Source organism: Oratosquilla oratoria, chromosome 37, assembly GCF_046742065.1.
Source record: "Oratosquilla oratoria isolate Oo_2021 chromosome 37, ASM4674206v1, whole genome shotgun sequence".
NCBI classification, from domain to species: Eukaryota; Metazoa; Arthropoda; class Malacostraca; order Stomatopoda; family Squillidae; genus Oratosquilla; species Oratosquilla oratoria.
In genome coordinates this window covers 27838550-27858909 of record NC_134813.1, presented here as the reverse complement: position 1 = coordinate 27858909, position 20360 = coordinate 27838550, and the positions used below count along the sequence as shown (strand labels likewise).

Here is a 20360-nt window from a genome sequence, read left to right as displayed (position 1 = left end):
CAACCAGAAAAAACGAACAAAAATAAAATGCATTGTTTATACACTTAGCTCTTTTATAACCTAAAATGGACAGTTTCAAGGACCTAGGAGACGATAGATATGTCTCGCATTCCGTCCAAAACATACAAAACATTCTCGAAAAAATTGTGATCTTATTTTCTTTTCTTCTAAATACGTAAACTCGATGAAAAAAATCATATGCATAGAAGATGTTGAGTGAGGAGAGGAGTCAACAATTTATGAGCCTTGCAACGGTCCACCGACTGTGAATTAGAGTCTAGGGCAAGAACTGACCTTACAAATGGTGTAAGGTCTTAAGTAAACACAATATAGTTTAATATCAACTATTCTTAACTTATTCCTTACACATATAAACAAAAAACAATAACAAGTGAAAATGTAAAGCAATTAACATTCCTTAACCAATGAATGAGTGCAAAATGTAAGATACGTAATAACCATAATAACAACTACATGTCAAAATAAACCACAAAAGAACAAGATATATTTTATCGTCAGGGCGGAGTATAGGTTTGCTGATCACCTGGGGAGGAAGGATACCTTTCCAACCATAGGTGAGTTGAGACTACTTTTTTAGTGGTCTCGTGTGACATTTATATGTTTTTGAAGCCCGTAGCTAGGTATGAGTAGTATCTAACGCACAACGAGGTGGTTAGGGGAAACCTAGCGACGGCTCAGCAGGTTGGTCGCTTGAATGGCTGTAGAAAAAATCTTGAGGAAGTAGCAAGGTGGTTAGGGAAAACCCATCGATGGTTTGGTAATTCGATGGTAGACGGGGATGGTACAGAATAATCACACCGAACAAAATTTCTTCACGAGCAATGATTTTTCATATATTTCGACCTAGTGTTGAAGTCAATTCCGAAGCACATGGTTTATGGCACATGATTAGATATTTTTTTTCAGGACCATCGAGGTACATAAACACATAATGGCCTGTGAAACCTACAAGCACTGTGTGCATAAGTCATGTTAACACTGAAAAAGCTGAAACGAGACCCATGGCTAGTCATTTGAAGTAATAGTGTCTTGTACGGGTATTGAAGGCCGTCAGGGGTCTAGGCTCTGGAGCAAGGAGAATTTGGAAATATCCCGACATAGGGTCCAAGGTCGTGAAAACTACGCCGTTTTCACCGACGAAGTGTAAGAGATCTTGCAATACAGGGATAGGATGTCTATCTGGGATAGTTAACTTATTCAATTCCCTTAAGTCTACTGCTAGACGGAAGGAACCATCGTGTTTAGGGACAACAGAGGGAAATTCCATTTATTGATTGACGGTTCAATAATATCCTGAGTAATCATGTCTTGGACAAGGTTATCTACAATTATGCGTTTGCTGTATGGCATTCTGTATGCGGGATTGTAACGTGGTTTTGAGTTCTCACGAAAGGATATGTGATGCTGAATGAGGTAACTCCAAGGGGTTCACCTGGAGTGGCAATAGTTTGTCTGAACTTTTTGCAAAGTGCAACCAAGTCTGCTTGTGCACAAAGAAATCGTGTAGGGTTGAAATGTGATGCATCAATTAGTTCCAATGCCATGGGCACGTCGGAAGTTATAGTACAAACTTGAGAAGTAGGTAATTGGTCATCCATGACTTCGATGCGTGAGAGATATGTTTCAAAATAGCAAATGTTTGTACCAACTGTGAGATGGAGGGGTGCATTAGTGTCATTGGCAATACAAGTGCAAGTGTGACCTTTCTTTGACGTTGAGGTGATGGCTGAAAGGCAAAGGATGCCACTGACACGGCAAGCTCCTAGCATAGAGAGTACACCGGTGTCTGAGGCTGATGAGCACCGCGTGAGTGTGTTTGAATGTAGATAACACTTCTGATACTGGGGCGGATGTAATGTTGAATTCCTGAATGAGAGGCAAGAAAATTTCCTCAGTTGATGAAAAACCAACGGTATTTATTATGTATTTAATCTTGAGTTTAGCTGATTTGGACATGCAGGTGGAGTAAGTACATCTGTTACGTTTAGAATGCATGTCCACAGCTGTCAGTAATATGGAAGAGGTAGAGTCCTGGGGAGGGTTTGGAGTAGTCAGTCTGCTTTGTGACCTCAGCTTGAGAACTCGTCCTCTGTTGAGACACCAGCTAGCGAAACTTTGTATTAAGTTGATTACTTCTTATGAAGTTTATATCTTCAAATAGTGACTAGTGATTGTGTTGTGTTTTTGTAATTGTATACGGATAGCGCTATACAGTTACAGGTATGATATAAAGTGTAATGTAGTGTTCTAGTAATTTAGAATCAAAACAGTACTCCAAATGTAAGAGTAATAGTATAAAGTAAGCTTCGTGTGTTTAGTTTATTTAGTGACCGCTTTTGTTTTCTTTTGTTGTCTTATATTTTCTCTTTGCCATTTGTATTGCCGAAGGAGGAGCGATATGGTTTGTGAAGGTCCTGTGAACCTGGAGGACCGTCTCAGGAAGTGTGAGGAGGAAATTCGTCTTCTCAAGAGTGCGCTCTGTGAGAAGAGTGAATCTTCCCCGCAGCCCAAAGAGCGTTCCACCTCTTCTACTTCTGACACTGCCGTGAGCGAGTGGCGCTCCGTGGGGTCCCGTTTGTCGAGCCCGCGTTCGGTAAGCGGGTCCCCTGTGGAGCAACCGCTGGCTCTAGCCAATCGTTTTGCTCTGCTGGAGGATGAGGTGGCTGAAAATCAGGAGTTCTTGGTGGGGGACTCCATGGTGCGAGGCTATGACGACATCCTGCAGCGGAAGACTAAACGACGTTGCAAGCTTGTATGTCAACCGGGCCGTGGGATCGCTGATTGTACCCAGACCATCAGGGAGCAAAGGCGGACGAACACGGTTACGATTGTTCATACGGGAAGTAACGATGTGGGTAGGGTGAGATCAGAGGAACTTGTTTGGAATTACAAGGTCCTTCTTCAGGAGATGAAGGAGCGTGGGAGCCGTCACGTAGTCTGTGGGATCCTTCCGAGGATCTACGCTGGCACGTGTTGGAACAGTAGAGCCATAGGGATCAATGAGAGGATATCACGATTGTGCACGCAACTGGGATACCACTTTCTTGATCCTTGGTATCTCTTTTCCAGGCGTCATGACCTTTATGCTTCTAATGAGATCCACCTTACTCGCAGAGGCAAAGATGTTCTTACAAACCTCATTGTGGGAGTTTGTAATGAACAAATTCTTTTTTTGGGGTAGGAACTCAAAGGGAAGGGGAAATAGAGTGTATTGGGGAAAACAGACTAGGATATAGTAATATTGTAGAGCAATATTATATATTTTTTCGCATCCGACCTAGTTATGAACCAAAAGGTCTCCTGTCGGCATGCTCCGCTTTTGTAATCCTTTGTTAAACACTGAAAAATCTATTGTATGAGGGTGATGGAATAATTTGTACTAGCAGCTAGTGCATCCTCGTGTGCTGAAGCGGAGTGAATTTGAAGGGATGGAGTACAAGCAATTGACTAGGGGTCATGGTCTGCCTGTGCCTGCTCGGCCACGTGAATGTGATTTACGTTATAAGGAGTTGCTGATGGTAATGCAGGGAGGAAATGGTTTGTATAAATTATACCTTTTTGAGCAGAGTAAATGACTATTACTTTGCTTCATCAGAAAAGTGAATATCAGCTACGTAGGAAATAACTGGAATAGATGGGCACCGATCTTTGAAGCTAATGTCTAGGGAGAATTTACCGACGGTCAGGAGTGGTGCACCATCTACATTGCAAAGGTTGACGTCGGTGGTTCCAAAATGGTGACACGCTTTCTTGCAGTGCGGAATTTATGGAAAATCTGAATTGACATTATGTTGACTAGGGAACCCGTGTAGAGAAAGATTTTCACTTTGGTGTTACTAGAAGTTGCATTTAATGTTTATGAAAGGGAAGACATGTCTGGGATATCGAGGGTATGAAGAGGTAGGGTTGACGAGGGAACTTCAGGGTATGGACTGATTGGCCTTGATGCGCGCTGAATCTTGGTGTTCGTTAGTCATAATGATGCATTACGTGAGTGTCTTCCGGGAGAGTAATCTGGGGAGTTTGGTCTGTGTTGCCTCTGTGCTAACAGCACACGACAACGATGACTCGTGAGGAAACATGTTCCTTGATAATCGCAGTGACGGTTTGGTTGTGAAGGTTGTCTATGGTAACATGTGTTTCCAAGGTGTCCTGGTTTGTGACAGTGTGTACAAACCAGTTGTATTCTTGATGGAGAGCATTGGCATGAGCGATGTCGAGTGCGAGATGTATGTCTTGACTTCATGTTATGTGGTGTGGACTGTGTGACTTGGGCTATTGTGTGGCTGGGTGTAATGGGTACTGACTGGCTCTGGATCTGGGTGATTATGCTGTTATTGTCAGAGAATTTCCTCGAGAATTCGTCTAGCGTGATAACTGATGTGAATGAAATAGTACCAGCTTTCAGAAGTGTGCCTAGATAAAATTGGGATAGTAGTCGAAACTACGCCAAAAGTGAGACTGCGTGTTCCAATAAAACTTTGTTGTCTAAGACCCATTCGGAGTTTTTGAGGCTCTCTCTCAGTTTGCTTTTAAATATGGAAGCAATTTTGACAGCTTTTTCTTTAGTGTGGTGTGGACTAAGTATGTCATAGCTAATGAGTATAGAGGGGAAGGGATCCAAGTGGCTCAAGATGATGCAAAGGACTTCTTAAAGTGCTCTACGAGATCATGATAAGACTTAGTTTCCTCAAAAAGTTCAAACTGAATGACATCACCAGCTCATATGTTATATTGGTCTATTCTGGATGCTAGAATGGATATTTTACCTTTGTCTTCTGTGTTGTTTCTACCTGTTACTTCTAATTCAACCTCAGAGAGGAAATTGTGTACAGGAATGTTCCTCCCGTTTAATATAGGTAGTATTATCTCATCATCAACAACGGTGATAAGATTCTGTGTTGTCGTGATGTTTTCTGCGGTAGGTGAATTATCCGAAGAGCTGTTAGCAGAAGAGAGGACATGTTTGGCGTTTTGCAATTCAGAACAGAGCGGCTGCGTGTACAAGGTCCGTATATCGTGTTAGAAAGAGGTTTGGACAACTTCATTAAAAAATAAAGAATAAACACACATGCACAGAGTAATTTATATTCCATGAGTCTCACTGTTTTGGGTGATTAGGGCGAGTCTTTGTTTGTAGGTTAGCGCGTTGGTTGCTGCTGGCAAGGTTGAATCTCGTCGGCTGGTACGATGCGCTGATGGAGACTGGACGATGCAGCGAAGAAGGGTTGCCTCGTAAGTATGATGCTTAGCGATACAGCATAGATTGTGGGTGTGGCTATGTTCGACCAGAGTGTAGATCTCTGGCGTATCTTCTCAGCAAGAGGAATCCGCTTGGGAGCCTCTTAAGAATATGGTGTTGATGTTCGAATCCGTAACCGCTGCCGCCAGAATGCAAACTTGTGTTGGTCTACACTGGTTGGAGGAGTTGTAGATAAACTTCGTGGTTTCTGGTCTTTATTGTGTTGCCTCCGTGACTAATCTTTCCATCAGCGGAGGTGACGAAGAAAATGGTGGCGGTTGCCAACAATATGTTTTACAGCTAGAAATCAAATGGTGGTGGTTGCCAACGATATATTTTACATTTATTATTGTATAATCATCTGTCAGATTATCTACATTAATATACAGTACGGAACTGAGTATGGACACTATCTATTTCAACTCTATATAATTTCTATTTATAAAAAGTGATGAATTATAATAACTAACCTCGGCGGGTGAACCCCAGGTCAAGCCAACTTCACCGCGAGTCAGATCACACAATAGAGGCCACACTGAACCTTCCTACTACCACCAAGATCTGACGTTGTGTAGCTAATGCATGCGCCTGCGGGTGGGCACGCTAGTATACAATGAATCAATGAAACATAATCTACAGCCATTTCTTGCAACAAATATATAATGTATAATCTATAATATATATGATATATAATGTATAGTATATAATATATAATATTTAGCATATAATATATAATATATAATATATAATATATAATATGTAATATACAATATATAATATATAATATATAATGTATAATATATAATATATAATATATAATAATATACAATATATATCATTTAATACAAAATATAATATATAACATATAGTATATAATATATAATATATAATATATGATATATAATATATAATAAATAATATAATATAATATATAATATATAATGTATAATATATGATATATAATATGTAATATATAATATATGATATATGATATATAATATATGATATATAATATATGATATACAATATATAATATATAATATATAAAATATAATATATAATATATAATATACAATATATAATATATAATATATGATATATAATATATAAAATATATAACATATAACATCTAATATATAGTATATAATATATAATATATAATATATAATATATAATATAATATATATAATATATAATATAATATAATATATAATATGTAATATATAATATATAGAAATAGTATATAATATATAATATATAACATATAATATATAATATATGATATATATGATATAATATATAATATACAATATACAATATATAATATATAATATATAATATATAATATATGATATATAATATATAATACATAATATATAATACATAATATATAATATATAGTATATAATATATAATATATGATACATAATATATGATATATAATATATGATATATAATATATATATATATAATATATCATATATCATATATAATATATAATATATACTATATGATATATAATATATGACATATAACATATAATATATGATATGATATATCATATATCATATATGACATATAATATATGATATATGATATATCATACATGATATATCATATATCAAATAAGATAAGTAATATGTAATATGATATATAATACATAATACATAATATATAATAATACATAATATACAATATACAATATATATGTAATGAATATATGAAATATAATATATAATATATGATATATGATATATAATATATATATAATATATAATATATGACATATAACATAATATATGATATATAATATATAATATATAATATTTAATATATAATATATAATATATGATATATGATATATAATATGTAATATATGATATATGATATGTGATATGTGATATATGATATATATGTAATATGTAATATATTATATATAATATATAATATATAATACATAATATATAATATATAATATATAATATATAATATATAATATATAATATATAATATATAATATATTTATAATATATAATATATAATATATAATATATAATATTTAATATGATATATAATATATAACATATGACATATAATATACAATATATAATATGTAATATATAATATATTATATATAATATATAATATATAATATATAACATATAACATATAATATATAATATATAGTATATAATATATAATATATAATGTATAATCTAAAATATATAATATACAATATATAATATATAATATATAATATAAAATATATAATATATAATATATAATATATAATATATAACATATAATATATAATATGATATATAATAAATAATAAATACCATATGATATATGTAATATATAATGTAATGTAACATATAATATGGTATATTAAACGTGACTCCACGTACTCACTAAACGTCATGTTATCAGTAATTGCCAGAGATGTATTTTTTTATCATTCTCCAGATCATGAGTGTACACCTTATCATACATTCGAGTCCGGTGGTTGCTAAGGTCGTTATATCGCCTCGTAACTCGCCGTATATATACCAGTCGAAGCGATGCGAGCATCAGTCTTGGTGGGGTCTTCAGACGGACACCATGGCGCGCTTGTTCCTAATCACGATCCTTTCCTTCGCCTTGGCTGCTCGTGCGGGTAAGCTTACAAAACTACTGCTGAATGCTGCTGAACAAAACAGCTTATGAACGTAGTTACATGAATACATACTCTTTCATATAGGGAAGGGTCTGGGGTGCTTTTTAATGTAGTCTCAATTAACAGTTTTCTCTATCTTTTCTTTTAGCCTCCTACGAAGGAGTGCGTTGCTCCACAGAGTGCCCGGTAACTGGCACTCAAAAGCTCAGCTACGCCCCTGGACACACCTATGTTTACCAACAGCATGGGGAGTCCAACCTTCGTTTCGAGAATGTGGAGAACGCAAACACCCGGGTCGAATGGAACTCCAAGGTCGAACTGTCGATGCTCACGCCCTGCGACGTGGCCATCACCATCAAGGAGTTCCAGATGAACGGGAAAGACTCGAGCGCCGTGCCAGAGATGGGCAAGGTGTCTGAGCGTCCCCTCATGATGGCCATCATGGACGGGCGAGTGCAGCACGTGTGCGTCGACCCCGAGGACGACACGTGGTCCGTCAACGCCAAGATGAGTGTGGCCTCCTACCTCCAGAACACCCTTCCCTCCTTCTCTGAGGTCAACAAGGAAGCCACCATCACAGAGGTAAGGCTCACTACAGCTATATTCTCCAATTTTTCAGTCAACGACATCAGGGATTGCTCCTCTCCAAGATCTAACAAGATTATAGCTCTGACCGATTTCATTTCTCTTTCCTCAGAGGGACATCCAGGGTAAGTGCCCCACCAGCTACACCCTGACTCACGTCTCTGAAACTGATATGCAAGTGGTCAAGGAGAAGGACAACAAGAGGTGCGAGGACCGTTTCTACCGTCCGGCTGAAACGATGAACAATCTACCTTGGCTCAACATGCCTCTTCCTCTCGAGGAGTCCAGCTCGACTTGTCAGCAAAACCTCCAGAGCGGTCTCTACACTTCCATCGAGTGTACTGACACCAACATCCTCAAACCCATGTACGGCGTCTACAAACACATCAAGGCTGTACAAAAGGCCACCCTTCAGTTCGAGTCCCAGGTAGAGGTGGACCCTGCCCTCCTCACCTTCTCGTCCGACCACCTGGTTAAGAAAGAGCTCAAGTTCGACTTCACCACTCCCAAGAAGAGGGACACTGTTGTGCCCAGACTCGACGCGATCCTCACAGACATTTGCGCCAAAGTCGAAAACTCTGTCGAGTCTGAGACAGCCGCCCTTGTCTACCGTGGAATGACTCTGCTCCGCCACGCTCCCGATTCTCACGTCAAGGCTATCCTCGACAATATTCGTGCTGGCGCCTACTGCCCCAACTGGCATAAGATCGAACAGATGTACCTCGACGCCATCGCCTTCCTCGGTGAGTCTGGAGCTGTTCCCGTTATGATGGAAGAGATTTCGCAAGGAGTGGCCTCCCCAGGAAGAACTGCCCTTTACGCCGCAGCCCTTCACATGATGGCCCGTCCCAATGCCCTCGCCATCAAGTCACTGGCCCCTCTAGTCACGATGGACCATCCCCCTAAGACCGTCCTTTTGGCAGCTGCTTCCATGGTCAGTACCTACATCCGCCAACATCCTAGGTACCGAGAGGAGGGACACGTCGATGAGATCATCATGCTGGCCACCAGTAAGCTTGCCGAGACATGCCACGGAGCTACACCCGAGGAACGCGAACATGCCAAACTCCTCCTTAAGGCACTTGGTAACGTAGGATACATCCCCGAACCTGTATCTTCCACAATCAAGCAATGCATCCATGATGTCAGTGTTGAAACTTCGGTTCGCGTCGTGGCCGCCCAGGCCTATAGGAAAGTGCCTTGCAACTTATGGGTAAGTTCCAAAATAATGGGTTTCTTCACACATAATTTACTTATTTTAATCCAGTTATGAAAGAGGAGGACGTACACTCACCTTTACCCTCCTTTTCTAGTACCCACGTGAGTTGTTGCACCACTACTATGACAAAAAGGAAGAAACCGAAATACGATCAGAAGCCTACCTCAATGCAATCCGCTGTATCGACGATATGACTGAGATGAAACACATCATCGACTTTGCAATCAAGGAAACCAACATTCAGGGTACGTTATATCAGACTTCGGGGTTACATGCATTAGTTTTTATGAAATTGTGTTGTTGTTTTTTTTTTTTTAGCAATTCTAGGTTCGCTTTTCCTTTCCACTTCCTGTTGCGTCTTTCAGTCATATTTCCACGCTGGTGAGGAATGTTCTGTTTTTGCAACTTTTTGGTTTAAAGTTTATCTATTTTGCAACATAACGAATATATTTTGGGCGAAATCCTTTTATTTGATAGACAATGTTGCAATCTGACATGCTCTATGAAAACTAATAAAGTTTCATGTTATATGTTATTAAAGTACTAATTATTTCTTGCAGTCAAGGCAGACCAATTTTCACTATAGTTAATTTGATTCACAGTACGTTTTGTTATTAATCAGCACCCACTACCACCTTGTTGGCACTTGTATCCTGACCCCGGTCAACGGAGTGATGTCTTGTAATCGTATACACATATACATATACATATTCATATACATATACATGTACATATACATATACATATACATATACATATACACATACATATAAATGTACATCTACATATGAATATGGTTATACATACACATACATCTATATAATGTGTATGTACACTATGTATGTATATGTACAACATTTAAGTATGTGTAAATGAATGTAAAATATATCGAGTTCACATGAGCATTGTTTTATATTTTTTTTACAGTGCGCAGTTTGGTGCTCACTCATCTGAGCAATCTTCAGGAAGCCGATTCTCCCAACAAGGACCACCTCCGTTACCTCCTCTCCGGTACTGTCCTCCCCGGTGACTACAGTGAAGACATCAGAAAGTTTTCGAGAAACACGGAACTCTCTTATTTCTTCCGAACTCTTGGTCTGGGAGCCGAAATCGACTCCAATCTCGTCTATTCCCGCAAGTCGGTCCTTCCACGCTCCCTTAACTTCAACGTCACGGTCGACACACTTGGAAACATGATGAACTTGGCGGAAGTAGGTGCCAGGGTTGAGGGCTTCAACTCATTTGTGGATGATGTATTTGGTCCCAAAGGATATCTGAAGTCTACTCCCTTCAACCATATCATCGGAGACATTTCGAACTTTGTTCAAGGCAGAGGATTCAAGATTGCTGATTATTTGATGGGAACATTCAGGTCTAAGAGGAGCGTCGAATTCCCAGCTGTCGAAACTTTCCTGGAAACCAACGTGCGCCCTCGCAAACACGAAGACAAACAGCCCCATGTTGACCTGTACCTCCGTCTCTTTGGTCAGGAAGTCTCTTTTGCCTCTCTGACCTCTGACCTCAAAAACATCGACGTGGATATGATTATTAGTGATTTATTCGCCTTCTTGGACCAAGCTATGTCCAAGACTCAGATAAAGACGGCCAGGACTCTTCCCTTCGATTTGGACTACACCATTCCTACCATGCAAGGAATCCCACTTCACTTGGACCTGGGTGGAGCAGCAGTTCTTAGTCTGGACGTGGATGCTGAGGTCGACGTAAAGAATATAATTTCCAGTGACAACCCACAGGCCTTCATAGAACTTGTACCAGGCTTAGATGTAGAGCTCGACGGCTTCGTTGGATTCAAGTCTGTACTCAAACATGGCATCAAGATGAAGAACAATCTCCACATCTCCCATGGTGGAAAGATCAGGATCGATCTCAAGAAGGGAGAAGCCCTATCTATCAAGTGGGACCTGCCCGAAAAGTGGGACATCATTTCATTCAAGAGTCAAACTTATATGCTCAATGAAGAGATCCAAGTACTAAACGAAAGCCCAGAGAATAAAATCACTCCTGAAGGTATCAATGATGTTCGTCTTGTGGAAAAGAATGAGTGCACCGATTTCTTTGAAAACCCACTCGGTCTTCGGTTCTGCTATATCCTCAATCTCCCCGATCCTCTTCATAGCAGTTCCATGCCATTTGGCAAACCACTTGAATTCAGTCTTACTGCAGAAAAAGCCGAAGCTTCGATGGAAGGCTACGCAATTACGGCAACCTTGACCAACGAAGCCGAGAACAAAGCTATCGACTTCGTCGTAGATACTCCTGGATCTTCCATCCCTCGTGAATGTAAGGCCAAGATATCCTATACGAAGCAAGACAACTCTCATATTGCATTTGTTTCCATCACTTCCACACTCTTGGAGTATTCTGCCCAGACCACCTTTGTCAACGATGCTGAGAACAAGGCCCTGGAAATGTTCTGGAAGTACAAGCTAATGAATATGGCCGACGAATACGCCCACGCTTTCAAGACTGACCTCCAGATCAAAACAACGGATACTCACAAGAAACTGGGTCTCATTCTTTACTACAGCCCCAGTTGGACCTTCCAGCCTGAGTCGCAAATATTCGAAGCGTCTTGGCTTACTGCTACTCAAGACAAATTAACTAATATCGATGTCACAGTCAGAACCAACAACATCTTGAGGAATCTCATTCAAATTGATCTTGAAGGTATGCTGATTTGATTCTAAATTTCTATGAATATGATACAAAATAATCTACTTATACAAATGGAGTTAAAGTGAAATTTTTCTGTTTTCTTTGCAGCCGGTATAGATGTACGCTTCTCTCATCTCCTTCACATGCCGAGCATAGACAACATTCGCAAGTGGGAAGTAGATATTGAAGTATTAGCCTGGAAACTACACGAACACATCAGAACTATAGAAGAGTCTGAAGACAGTGCCCAATGGTCCACCAAGTGTAGCCTAATGAAGGGAGAACACACGTTCATTGGTATTGAAACTATTACTAAGAAGAGCGGTACTTTCCCCATCAACTTCAACATTGATATGGATACCACAGGTGAGGCTAATGTACGGTATACTGTTAGGCAACTCTATTGCCTTGCTAAAGGTGGAAGTACATTCCGAAAAGTAGAAAGTCATCATGACATCCTTTCAAATCTTTTTTTATAGCTATCCTGGGTGAGGTCGAACTGCGATCACTTAATAAGGTGCAACATGATGGAACAGAAATGAAAGTCACTTGGGATCTTGAAAATAAAAAGACCACTGAGCAAATTATTCATATTTTGGCATCATTCATGAAGAATGAGGCTGAGAAGTTATCTTACGAAACCAAACTACAGGTAAAGCATTTTCATATTAACGATTATGCAAATATATGTCCAGAGGTGCTAGGGAATATTTGACCAAAATGTCGATAACAGGTGCAATTCATGACGTTATTTCTTATATTTGATCGAGTTTCCATTTTTTTTCTCTCTCTTAGTTCCACATACCCAAACTAACTGAACGTTTGGATATTGTTGGACATATCGATCCCGTTGAAGAATCCAAGTATGACGTCGTGACCACTTTTATGCACAATGACCAAGTTGTATATGAAGCTAAGGGCCCTGTCACACTGATCCTGAATAACAAGAAGTGGCTTCAGGAGATGGAGCTTGAAATCACAGGGTTCAGCGAGGGACCACATAAATTGACAACTGTTATGGAAAATTCAAACAAAGTTAAAAAAATGGTTGTTGATTTGAGGGACCCCACCGGCATTCTTCTCAACTCTATGGTTGATAGGACGGTCATTTCTGATGAGGAGAGTGACATAAAAACTAGCTTTGCATTCTTCTTGCTAACAGATACCAAGGCAGATTTCCATCTATCTAAGGATACGATTCATATTAATTTTAACAGTGTCATGTTCCCACAAGAAAGCTACCGACAAAGGATTAAAGGTTTCATTGATCAAGACTTTAGGGGTAAAGTTATTAAATCTGACCTTCTTTGGGATGCCGAAAATGATGAGTCAAAGAAGATCAGCATCGAGACTAATTACGACTTCCCTGAAGGCGGTCCTCTCACTATGCAGTAAGTTGATTAAAAGTGCAGGTTTGATGATCATCTTAAATACCACCTTTCTTGTGCAATATAATCAGGAGCAAAGCTAGTTTTCCCTTAATGTCTTCTCTCCATCTGTTTCTCTTTACAGTGGCGGTGTTGTTTGGAGAGGCGAACCCCATCAGTACAACCTGAAGGTGCAACTAGCTTCACCTCTTCGTATATTTGAAGGTCATAATGAAGTTGATTTGGTTTGGACCACACCTGCCCAGCAAACTTTGAATATCCGAGCTCTCCTCGACAAGCACACCCATTCTAACGACAAATCATCTATGGCAACTCTCATTCACTTCAAGACAGCGCATGACAACATCTACGAATGGAAAGGAGAATACAATCTTGAGTACTTGGATGAACCTATGGACTACAAACTGGATGCCGGTCTCACACTGAAGTCACCTGAGATTGAAGAAATTGTTTCCGCAATCCATGCGCATCACAAAAAGACGGAAAACACTTTCGAGGCCAAAATTACTTTCGACTACGCAGGTAAGCATAGTAGTATCGAGTCTGAGAAGAAGGAAGACGGTTCCATGCGTCTTGAAATGGTTAAGAACGACGAAACCTACTTCAACATAAGGATTTCCCAGCCTGAACCTCTTGCATGGAACGTGCAAATCGAGACACCTTCCCGCACTCTGGAGGCTATGACCAGTTTGGATCCGACCAAGCCATCAGTCCAACTCTGGACCAACAAGGAAAACAGTGAAGACAAATTTGAAGTTTCCGGTAATGTGGTGACCAAAGAAGTTCGAGGCACACAAGGAACACGAATTGAAGGTAAAGTCAGCTACCCTGGCCTGTCCAAGGATATCCTGGTTTCTGCTGAGTATGGATTCTCCCCACTGGCCGTAGTAGGCTCTCTCGAGCTGGACATCTTCCAGACTCATGATGATATGATCGTCCTGACTCTGCAGGGGACCAAGAAATCAGAAGGAAGCTACAAAACCGAAGTGTCCGTATCTGCAAAGGTAAGCTCATCATACAAGTGAAACTCTTAGTTCTCTTGGAAAAATTAATTCAGTACAACTTTTACCAGTAATTACTAATGTATATTCTTTTCCTATCAATTCAGGCTCTGAAGTTCAGCCCTACAATAGTTCTTGACACTGCACTGACACCCTCGACAAAAGGCATTGAACTACACTATATATATGATCCCGCAGTACCACGAAAATCCATTGCCCTGAAGTACGAAAGAGTCGTCCCAGAAGAAGGTATTCTATCGGCCAAACTGAAAACACCTTCCATTGACATGGAAATTTCCACCAACCTACGATCCGAAGAGACAAATCACTGTCATGGACTCAACCTTGACACACATTATGTCCTGCAGTCTCAAGAATACGAAATCAAGAGCCACCTCTGTTATCCCGCTCATGCAGAAATTGTGGCTTTCAAGAAAGGCGACGAAAATAATAAAAAGTACTTCTTAAACGCCGGATGGAGGAGTCCTGGCAAAATTGAATTGGACCTTAAGGTCGAAAAACCCTGGGAGAATCAACTCGACAGGTTTGCTAATGTCGTTGGTATCAAGGCCGAGCTAACGTCCCCCATTACTCTGGATCTGGAAGGTCATTATCACCACGAAGAAGTAGAAGAAAACATGGTTTGTATCTACGTACTCCGATAATAGTATCTTTTGATGATATGTAGAAATTTATTCTATATTGTCCTATCAATCTGACCATCTTACTATCTTATTGCAGAAGGAGATTATGGAAACGATTAAAACTCAAGTAGATACTTTCATTCAATGGTGGCAATCCATTTATCATCAACTGGAAGAGGATGCTGCAAGCCAAAGTGTAGAATTGCCTATTGTTGAAGCGGACAAGGTTTTGCTTTATTTCCGCGACGAATTTTTGCACATTTATGAGGACCTTCGTAAGGATGAAGTGATTCCCGACTTTTATCACGTTTTCCAAGTTTTAATCAACGAATTACACACAATCATAACTCAGTCTCACGAGGCTTACCTTTATGCCAGCGAAATTATAACTCAAATCTACACCGAATATGCGGAATTTATGTCCAAAATCTCAAAAGCTTACCAATCTGAAATCGTGGAAACACTGGTGCAAATCAGAACGGGTGAGTAAAAGAATGCACAACAACTCTTAGTGCACGCTTGCAAATGTTCCTATAAGATAATTGATCTCGGTAAAATGCTTAAAATCACGATTTTCTTTTCCCAGTTCTAATTCAACTGAAGAATCTCTACGAGAAAAACCAACTGACCCCAGAGACCATAATGCAAACTCTTAAAGGTACTTCCCTATGGGAGAAGATCGAGGAGTTAGCAAAAAGTTTACAGGAGGAATATCCACAAGAATACCAAACTATCGTCGATGTATGGAATGCCGTCGGCGGTGAATATAACCCAGTCGAAATCATGAACCACATCAAGACTTTGTATCCCAAAGAATGGGAAGCTGTCATCGACATCCTGGGTCATGTTATACAAGACATCACAATGGATGCTAACAATGTATACAGAAGGCTTATGCAGAGACCATTAGTCCGCAAGGTCATCGAGTGGTTCCTTCAAAGCTTTGGATTAGTAAGTGTTACTTCGCCGGTTTTATTAATTTTAGTGATGAGATTAAATGTGAACACTGCATTTGTCTTAAGCGTGATTTTTTATTTTCACTCTCTAATTTCGATTCTCATTCCCTTTCAGGAAAACATCCCTCAAGCAGAAGAAGTGCTTCGTTTCCTCTACCAACTTCTCGAGGAAACTCTTCAACTCAACTACAGCAAGAAGGAAGGAAGACTTCACTTGGTTCTTCCTCTCAACCGTCCTGTGTATTCTTTAACAACAGTCCCCTACGGAGTTTCTCCTAGATTCCCTGTATGGAAGAGCTTCATTGGCCTCTTCCAAACCTTGATTCCTATGCAGTACAAGTTCTTCAATGCCCTCACATCTTCTCCTGCAATATACTATGGTGACGGGAAAATGTACACCTTCGATGGAATGATGTTGAAACTGCCCGTGACCCCATGTCAATATATCCTGACTACTGATGGCTACGATCATGTTACTGTCAGAGTCTTGCCTGAGAACAAGTACGAATTTGGAATCACTGTCGACAATGGGCGGCACAAGATTATCATCGACAGTGAGTACAAGGTTTACTTCGACGATCAGGAGCAAACAGAAGAAAAAGCGTCAATCGACTCCTACGTCACTGTTTCGCAACATACCGACGAAGTGACTGCAAGAGGAAGAAGCCTTTACCTGATCGTGTCCAAAACCTCGCCAACCTTCCAGCTCTATGCCAGTGCTGAGCTTCTGGGTCGCCTGGAAGGTGCAATGGGTACTTTGAACAATTTCCAGGGTGACGACATGATGATGCCCAACGGCGAACTTGCACCCGATGCCCCTACTTTCCTCAAGAGCTGGCAAGTGGACTCATGTTAACCCTTTTGCTTCACACCTATGATGGAAGTCAGTAATGATCAGCGTTAGATATCATACACGAATTAATGGGTTAAATATAAAAAATATATATAAATGTATATAAAAAACAAAGCCAGCAAATAAAAAATATTGAATAAATACTTTGTATGTAATCCATTTAGCCTAATGTCGTGCATGCCGGAAGGTTGTTGTTGAGCTGATTGTTGAGAAAAGCTGTATTTTGGTCACTGGCGCGATGTTTTACACCTACATTATCCTCATATATTGATAGCCTAATTGCCAGATATGTAAAGATATCTTATACCTGAAATAATCTTAATATACTCTCAGTCTGATACTACTTTATCATTCTTAAGCATTTTGACGACCTCAAATATATTTTCTATAAAGTAAATAAGTAGTAGATTTGAAAACAAAGGACACTATTATCCTTGCTTAGCATCCATGTTAGTTAATTTGGCTATAAAGTTTATATCCCTAGATTCTTACATCCATCTTTGGCTTTAGAATACTATGCAATAAAGTTGTACTACAACTAATCTAAGCTCTATTGGTAGAAGAAATATATATATATATATATATATATATATATATATATATATATATATATATATATATGTATATATATATCTGAATATCATTAATATTAGATAAGGATGAAAGAGTAGGTTATTCTACTCCTAGGAATACACACATTTTTTTTTACGTTAACAACTTTAATTAGGTAATTAGAGAAAACAGATATTTTGTTACCCCTGAATTTGTTTTTTTGACAGTACTTCGATTTACTTACGAAGTTATTCTCAGCATTGATCATCAAGATACACTAAAATTATTTGGAAATTACTGCAATTCACGTAAGAGTTGAAGACTTACTGCATTGGTCCTTGACAGCTCTGGCCAGGGTGGGAGGCAATTCAACATTGGCCTAAAAGCCCACATCAGGTTAGGCCCAACGGAGAGTCTACTATATCACGTTGCCGGGAACCCCTGATATTCTAATATATATATATATATATATATATATATATATATATATATGTATGTATATATGCATACACACACACACACACACACACACACACACATATATATATATATATATATATATATATATATATACATATTCAAGTTTCCTCACTCAGGTTCTAATCTTGGGAGGATGAGCGGAAACGAGCTTTCCAAAGTTCTCCATTATAATTATCGACGTTTTGACTGCAAGGAGTCATTTTCAAGATACAAATACAGTTCAGACAACAGAATTTTACAGATACGTTACATGGTCACGGGAAAAAATTAGAATGCTACACTCTTGATGTCATGCGCGACATTTAAACCTCCGAAGACCTCACTCTGGTTGACCTTCTCAGGGCTTGAGGAGGGGTATGGGAAGGGGCAAGGAAAGGTAAATTTCCCAGTGAGAGTGAATGTACGGTTGAGTACAAAAGAGGTGTAATTAAGGCCTACGTGCGACGGGCGTTTAAGGTTTGCTCGTCTTGGCATTCACACCACTCAGAACTACAATACCTACGACAGCTGTTACTGAATAACGGTTATTCCAACACAGACTTTGACAGCATTACTAATAATATGCTTGACAGTAGTTTGAATAACCATACCCCTCACCGCAATAACATAATCAAAGTTTTTTATAAGAATATCTTCAGCAGTATATACCGGGAAGAGAAACGCATTAAAGACATTGTCTTGCGTTTGGTGATATTTTATATATATATAAAAAAAACGCACTAGTTCCCTAGTTCTCAAAAATTATTTGTCTGGTAATTCTGGGATACTGTCGAAAACCAACGTAGTTTACTAGTTCAATTGTACCTCTGGAGACTGTGAGCTCTTTTCTCGTAGCTATGTTGGTTTTACGACATGCAGCCTTAGCAGACGTTTAACTCTCCATCTCTAACAGGGGGCCATTAAAAATAATTTTGAACAGTATCACAAGTCTGTGTTGGATAGAGCAACCGTTGTTCATAACACTGAAGTGCTAGCCCAGTGTAACGAGATTAAGGAACTGAAAATGTTAGAGGCTGTGTATATAAGAGAATTGCCTCCTGTTATCAATGTACAGGCCAATTTGGTTTCTGTTATTTGCCTGTTTAGTACCTCCACGCGACATATAGTACATAACCTCCCTAGGCATGCTAGGCATATTAGTTCACCTCACTTTACACCGACTCCTAGCATGATAAAGGAGCTGTGAAATATTTCAGAGATAGGGTGATATGTATATACACATTTCACCAGTCTTGCAAGTACTTTGGGTATTTATAAGCATATACTCTGTATATCAATTTTACCAGGAGCTTTTTTTTCTAAATACTATTTTCTACAAAGACAATGACAATTTTATTACGTTTAGTTCAAAAAGTAGTCATTCATCTATGAGGATAATGTTTATTATGTCATAATCATCATCCTTGGATACATTAAATAGTTTGGTCATTGATACAAGTTTCTTTTTTCAAGACATATATGTCTCTGCTACAACACGAACCTTTTTTTTTGTTTTCTACATCTTCTATTTATCATCAAACCTCGCTATCAAATATCCTTACAAAGTTTGTTTTACATTTTCTACATGGATTTCAACTTTACTCATGACACTTTTTTGTTGTTGTTGCCTACAACTTTTTAACTGTTATTCTTGCAAACATGTTTGTTTTCATCTGTCACGTTTTTCGTTCTCCTTCATTCTTCCATTCGTCTGCTCATTTTGAGTATCATTGAATACTTGATAATGGTTTTCAATATTGATATTTTACTTATTATTCATCTCAATTTATCTTATGATAGATAATATCTAGTGAGCTGTAAAATCTCATCATCGATTGTTGCTAATGACTACATTAATTTCCTTGCCACTGACCCACTGTGTACACAAATTATTTTATTTTCATTATTTGGTACATTCTTATGAATACTTGATATTTATAAACATACTTCGTTGTAATGGTATCATCTACTGCAAAATGATATGTTGCATCTTTTTGGGCTAGCTTTCCATATTCACTTAATTTCTCTCTTAACCATTGCAACTTTGTTTTCTTTCTTGATATTCTGATCTTTTATATTCTATGTCCAATTGCTAGACCAAAGACTTC

General features: G+C 38.6%; 1 protein-coding gene across 2 annotated transcripts; it reads left to right on the top strand.

Annotated features, from left to right (window-relative positions):
• The first annotated feature begins 7833 nt into the window (after positions 1–7833).
• LOC143019579 (vitellogenin-like) lies at positions 7834–17384 on the top strand. 2 transcript variants are annotated; one of them, XM_076175357.1, is made up of 13 exons: positions 7834–7919; positions 8068–8501; positions 8617–9717; positions 9818–9968; positions 10651–12411; positions 12508–12765; positions 12879–13051; positions 13195–13790; positions 13912–14791; positions 14896–15429; positions 15533–15914; positions 16019–16383; positions 16504–17384. In XM_076175357.1, exons 1-13 carry the CDS (start codon positions 7865–7867, stop codon positions 17242–17244), a joined length of 7431 nt encoding a protein of 2476 aa, XP_076031472.1. In that variant the 5' UTR covers positions 7834–7864; the 3' UTR covers positions 17245–17384. The 2 variants fall into 2 exon arrangements, with proteins under 2 accessions (XP_076031472.1, XP_076031471.1); XM_076175356.1 differs by having other exon boundaries at positions 15530–15914.
• The last annotated feature ends 2976 nt before the right edge of the window (positions 17385–20360 follow it).

Coding starts and splice junctions, on each gene's coding strand:
- LOC143019579 (XM_076175356.1), top strand. CDS start 7,865: ATGGCGCGCTTGTTCCTAATCACGATCCTTTCCTTCGCCTTGGCTGCT. Junction 8,502..8,616: donor AGGAAGCCACCATCACAGAG/GTAAGGCTCACT, acceptor CTCTTTCCTCAG/AGGGACATCCAGGGTAAGTG. Junction 9,718..9,817: donor AAGTGCCTTGCAACTTATGG/GTAAGTTCCAAA, acceptor CTCCTTTTCTAG/TACCCACGTGAGTTGTTGCA.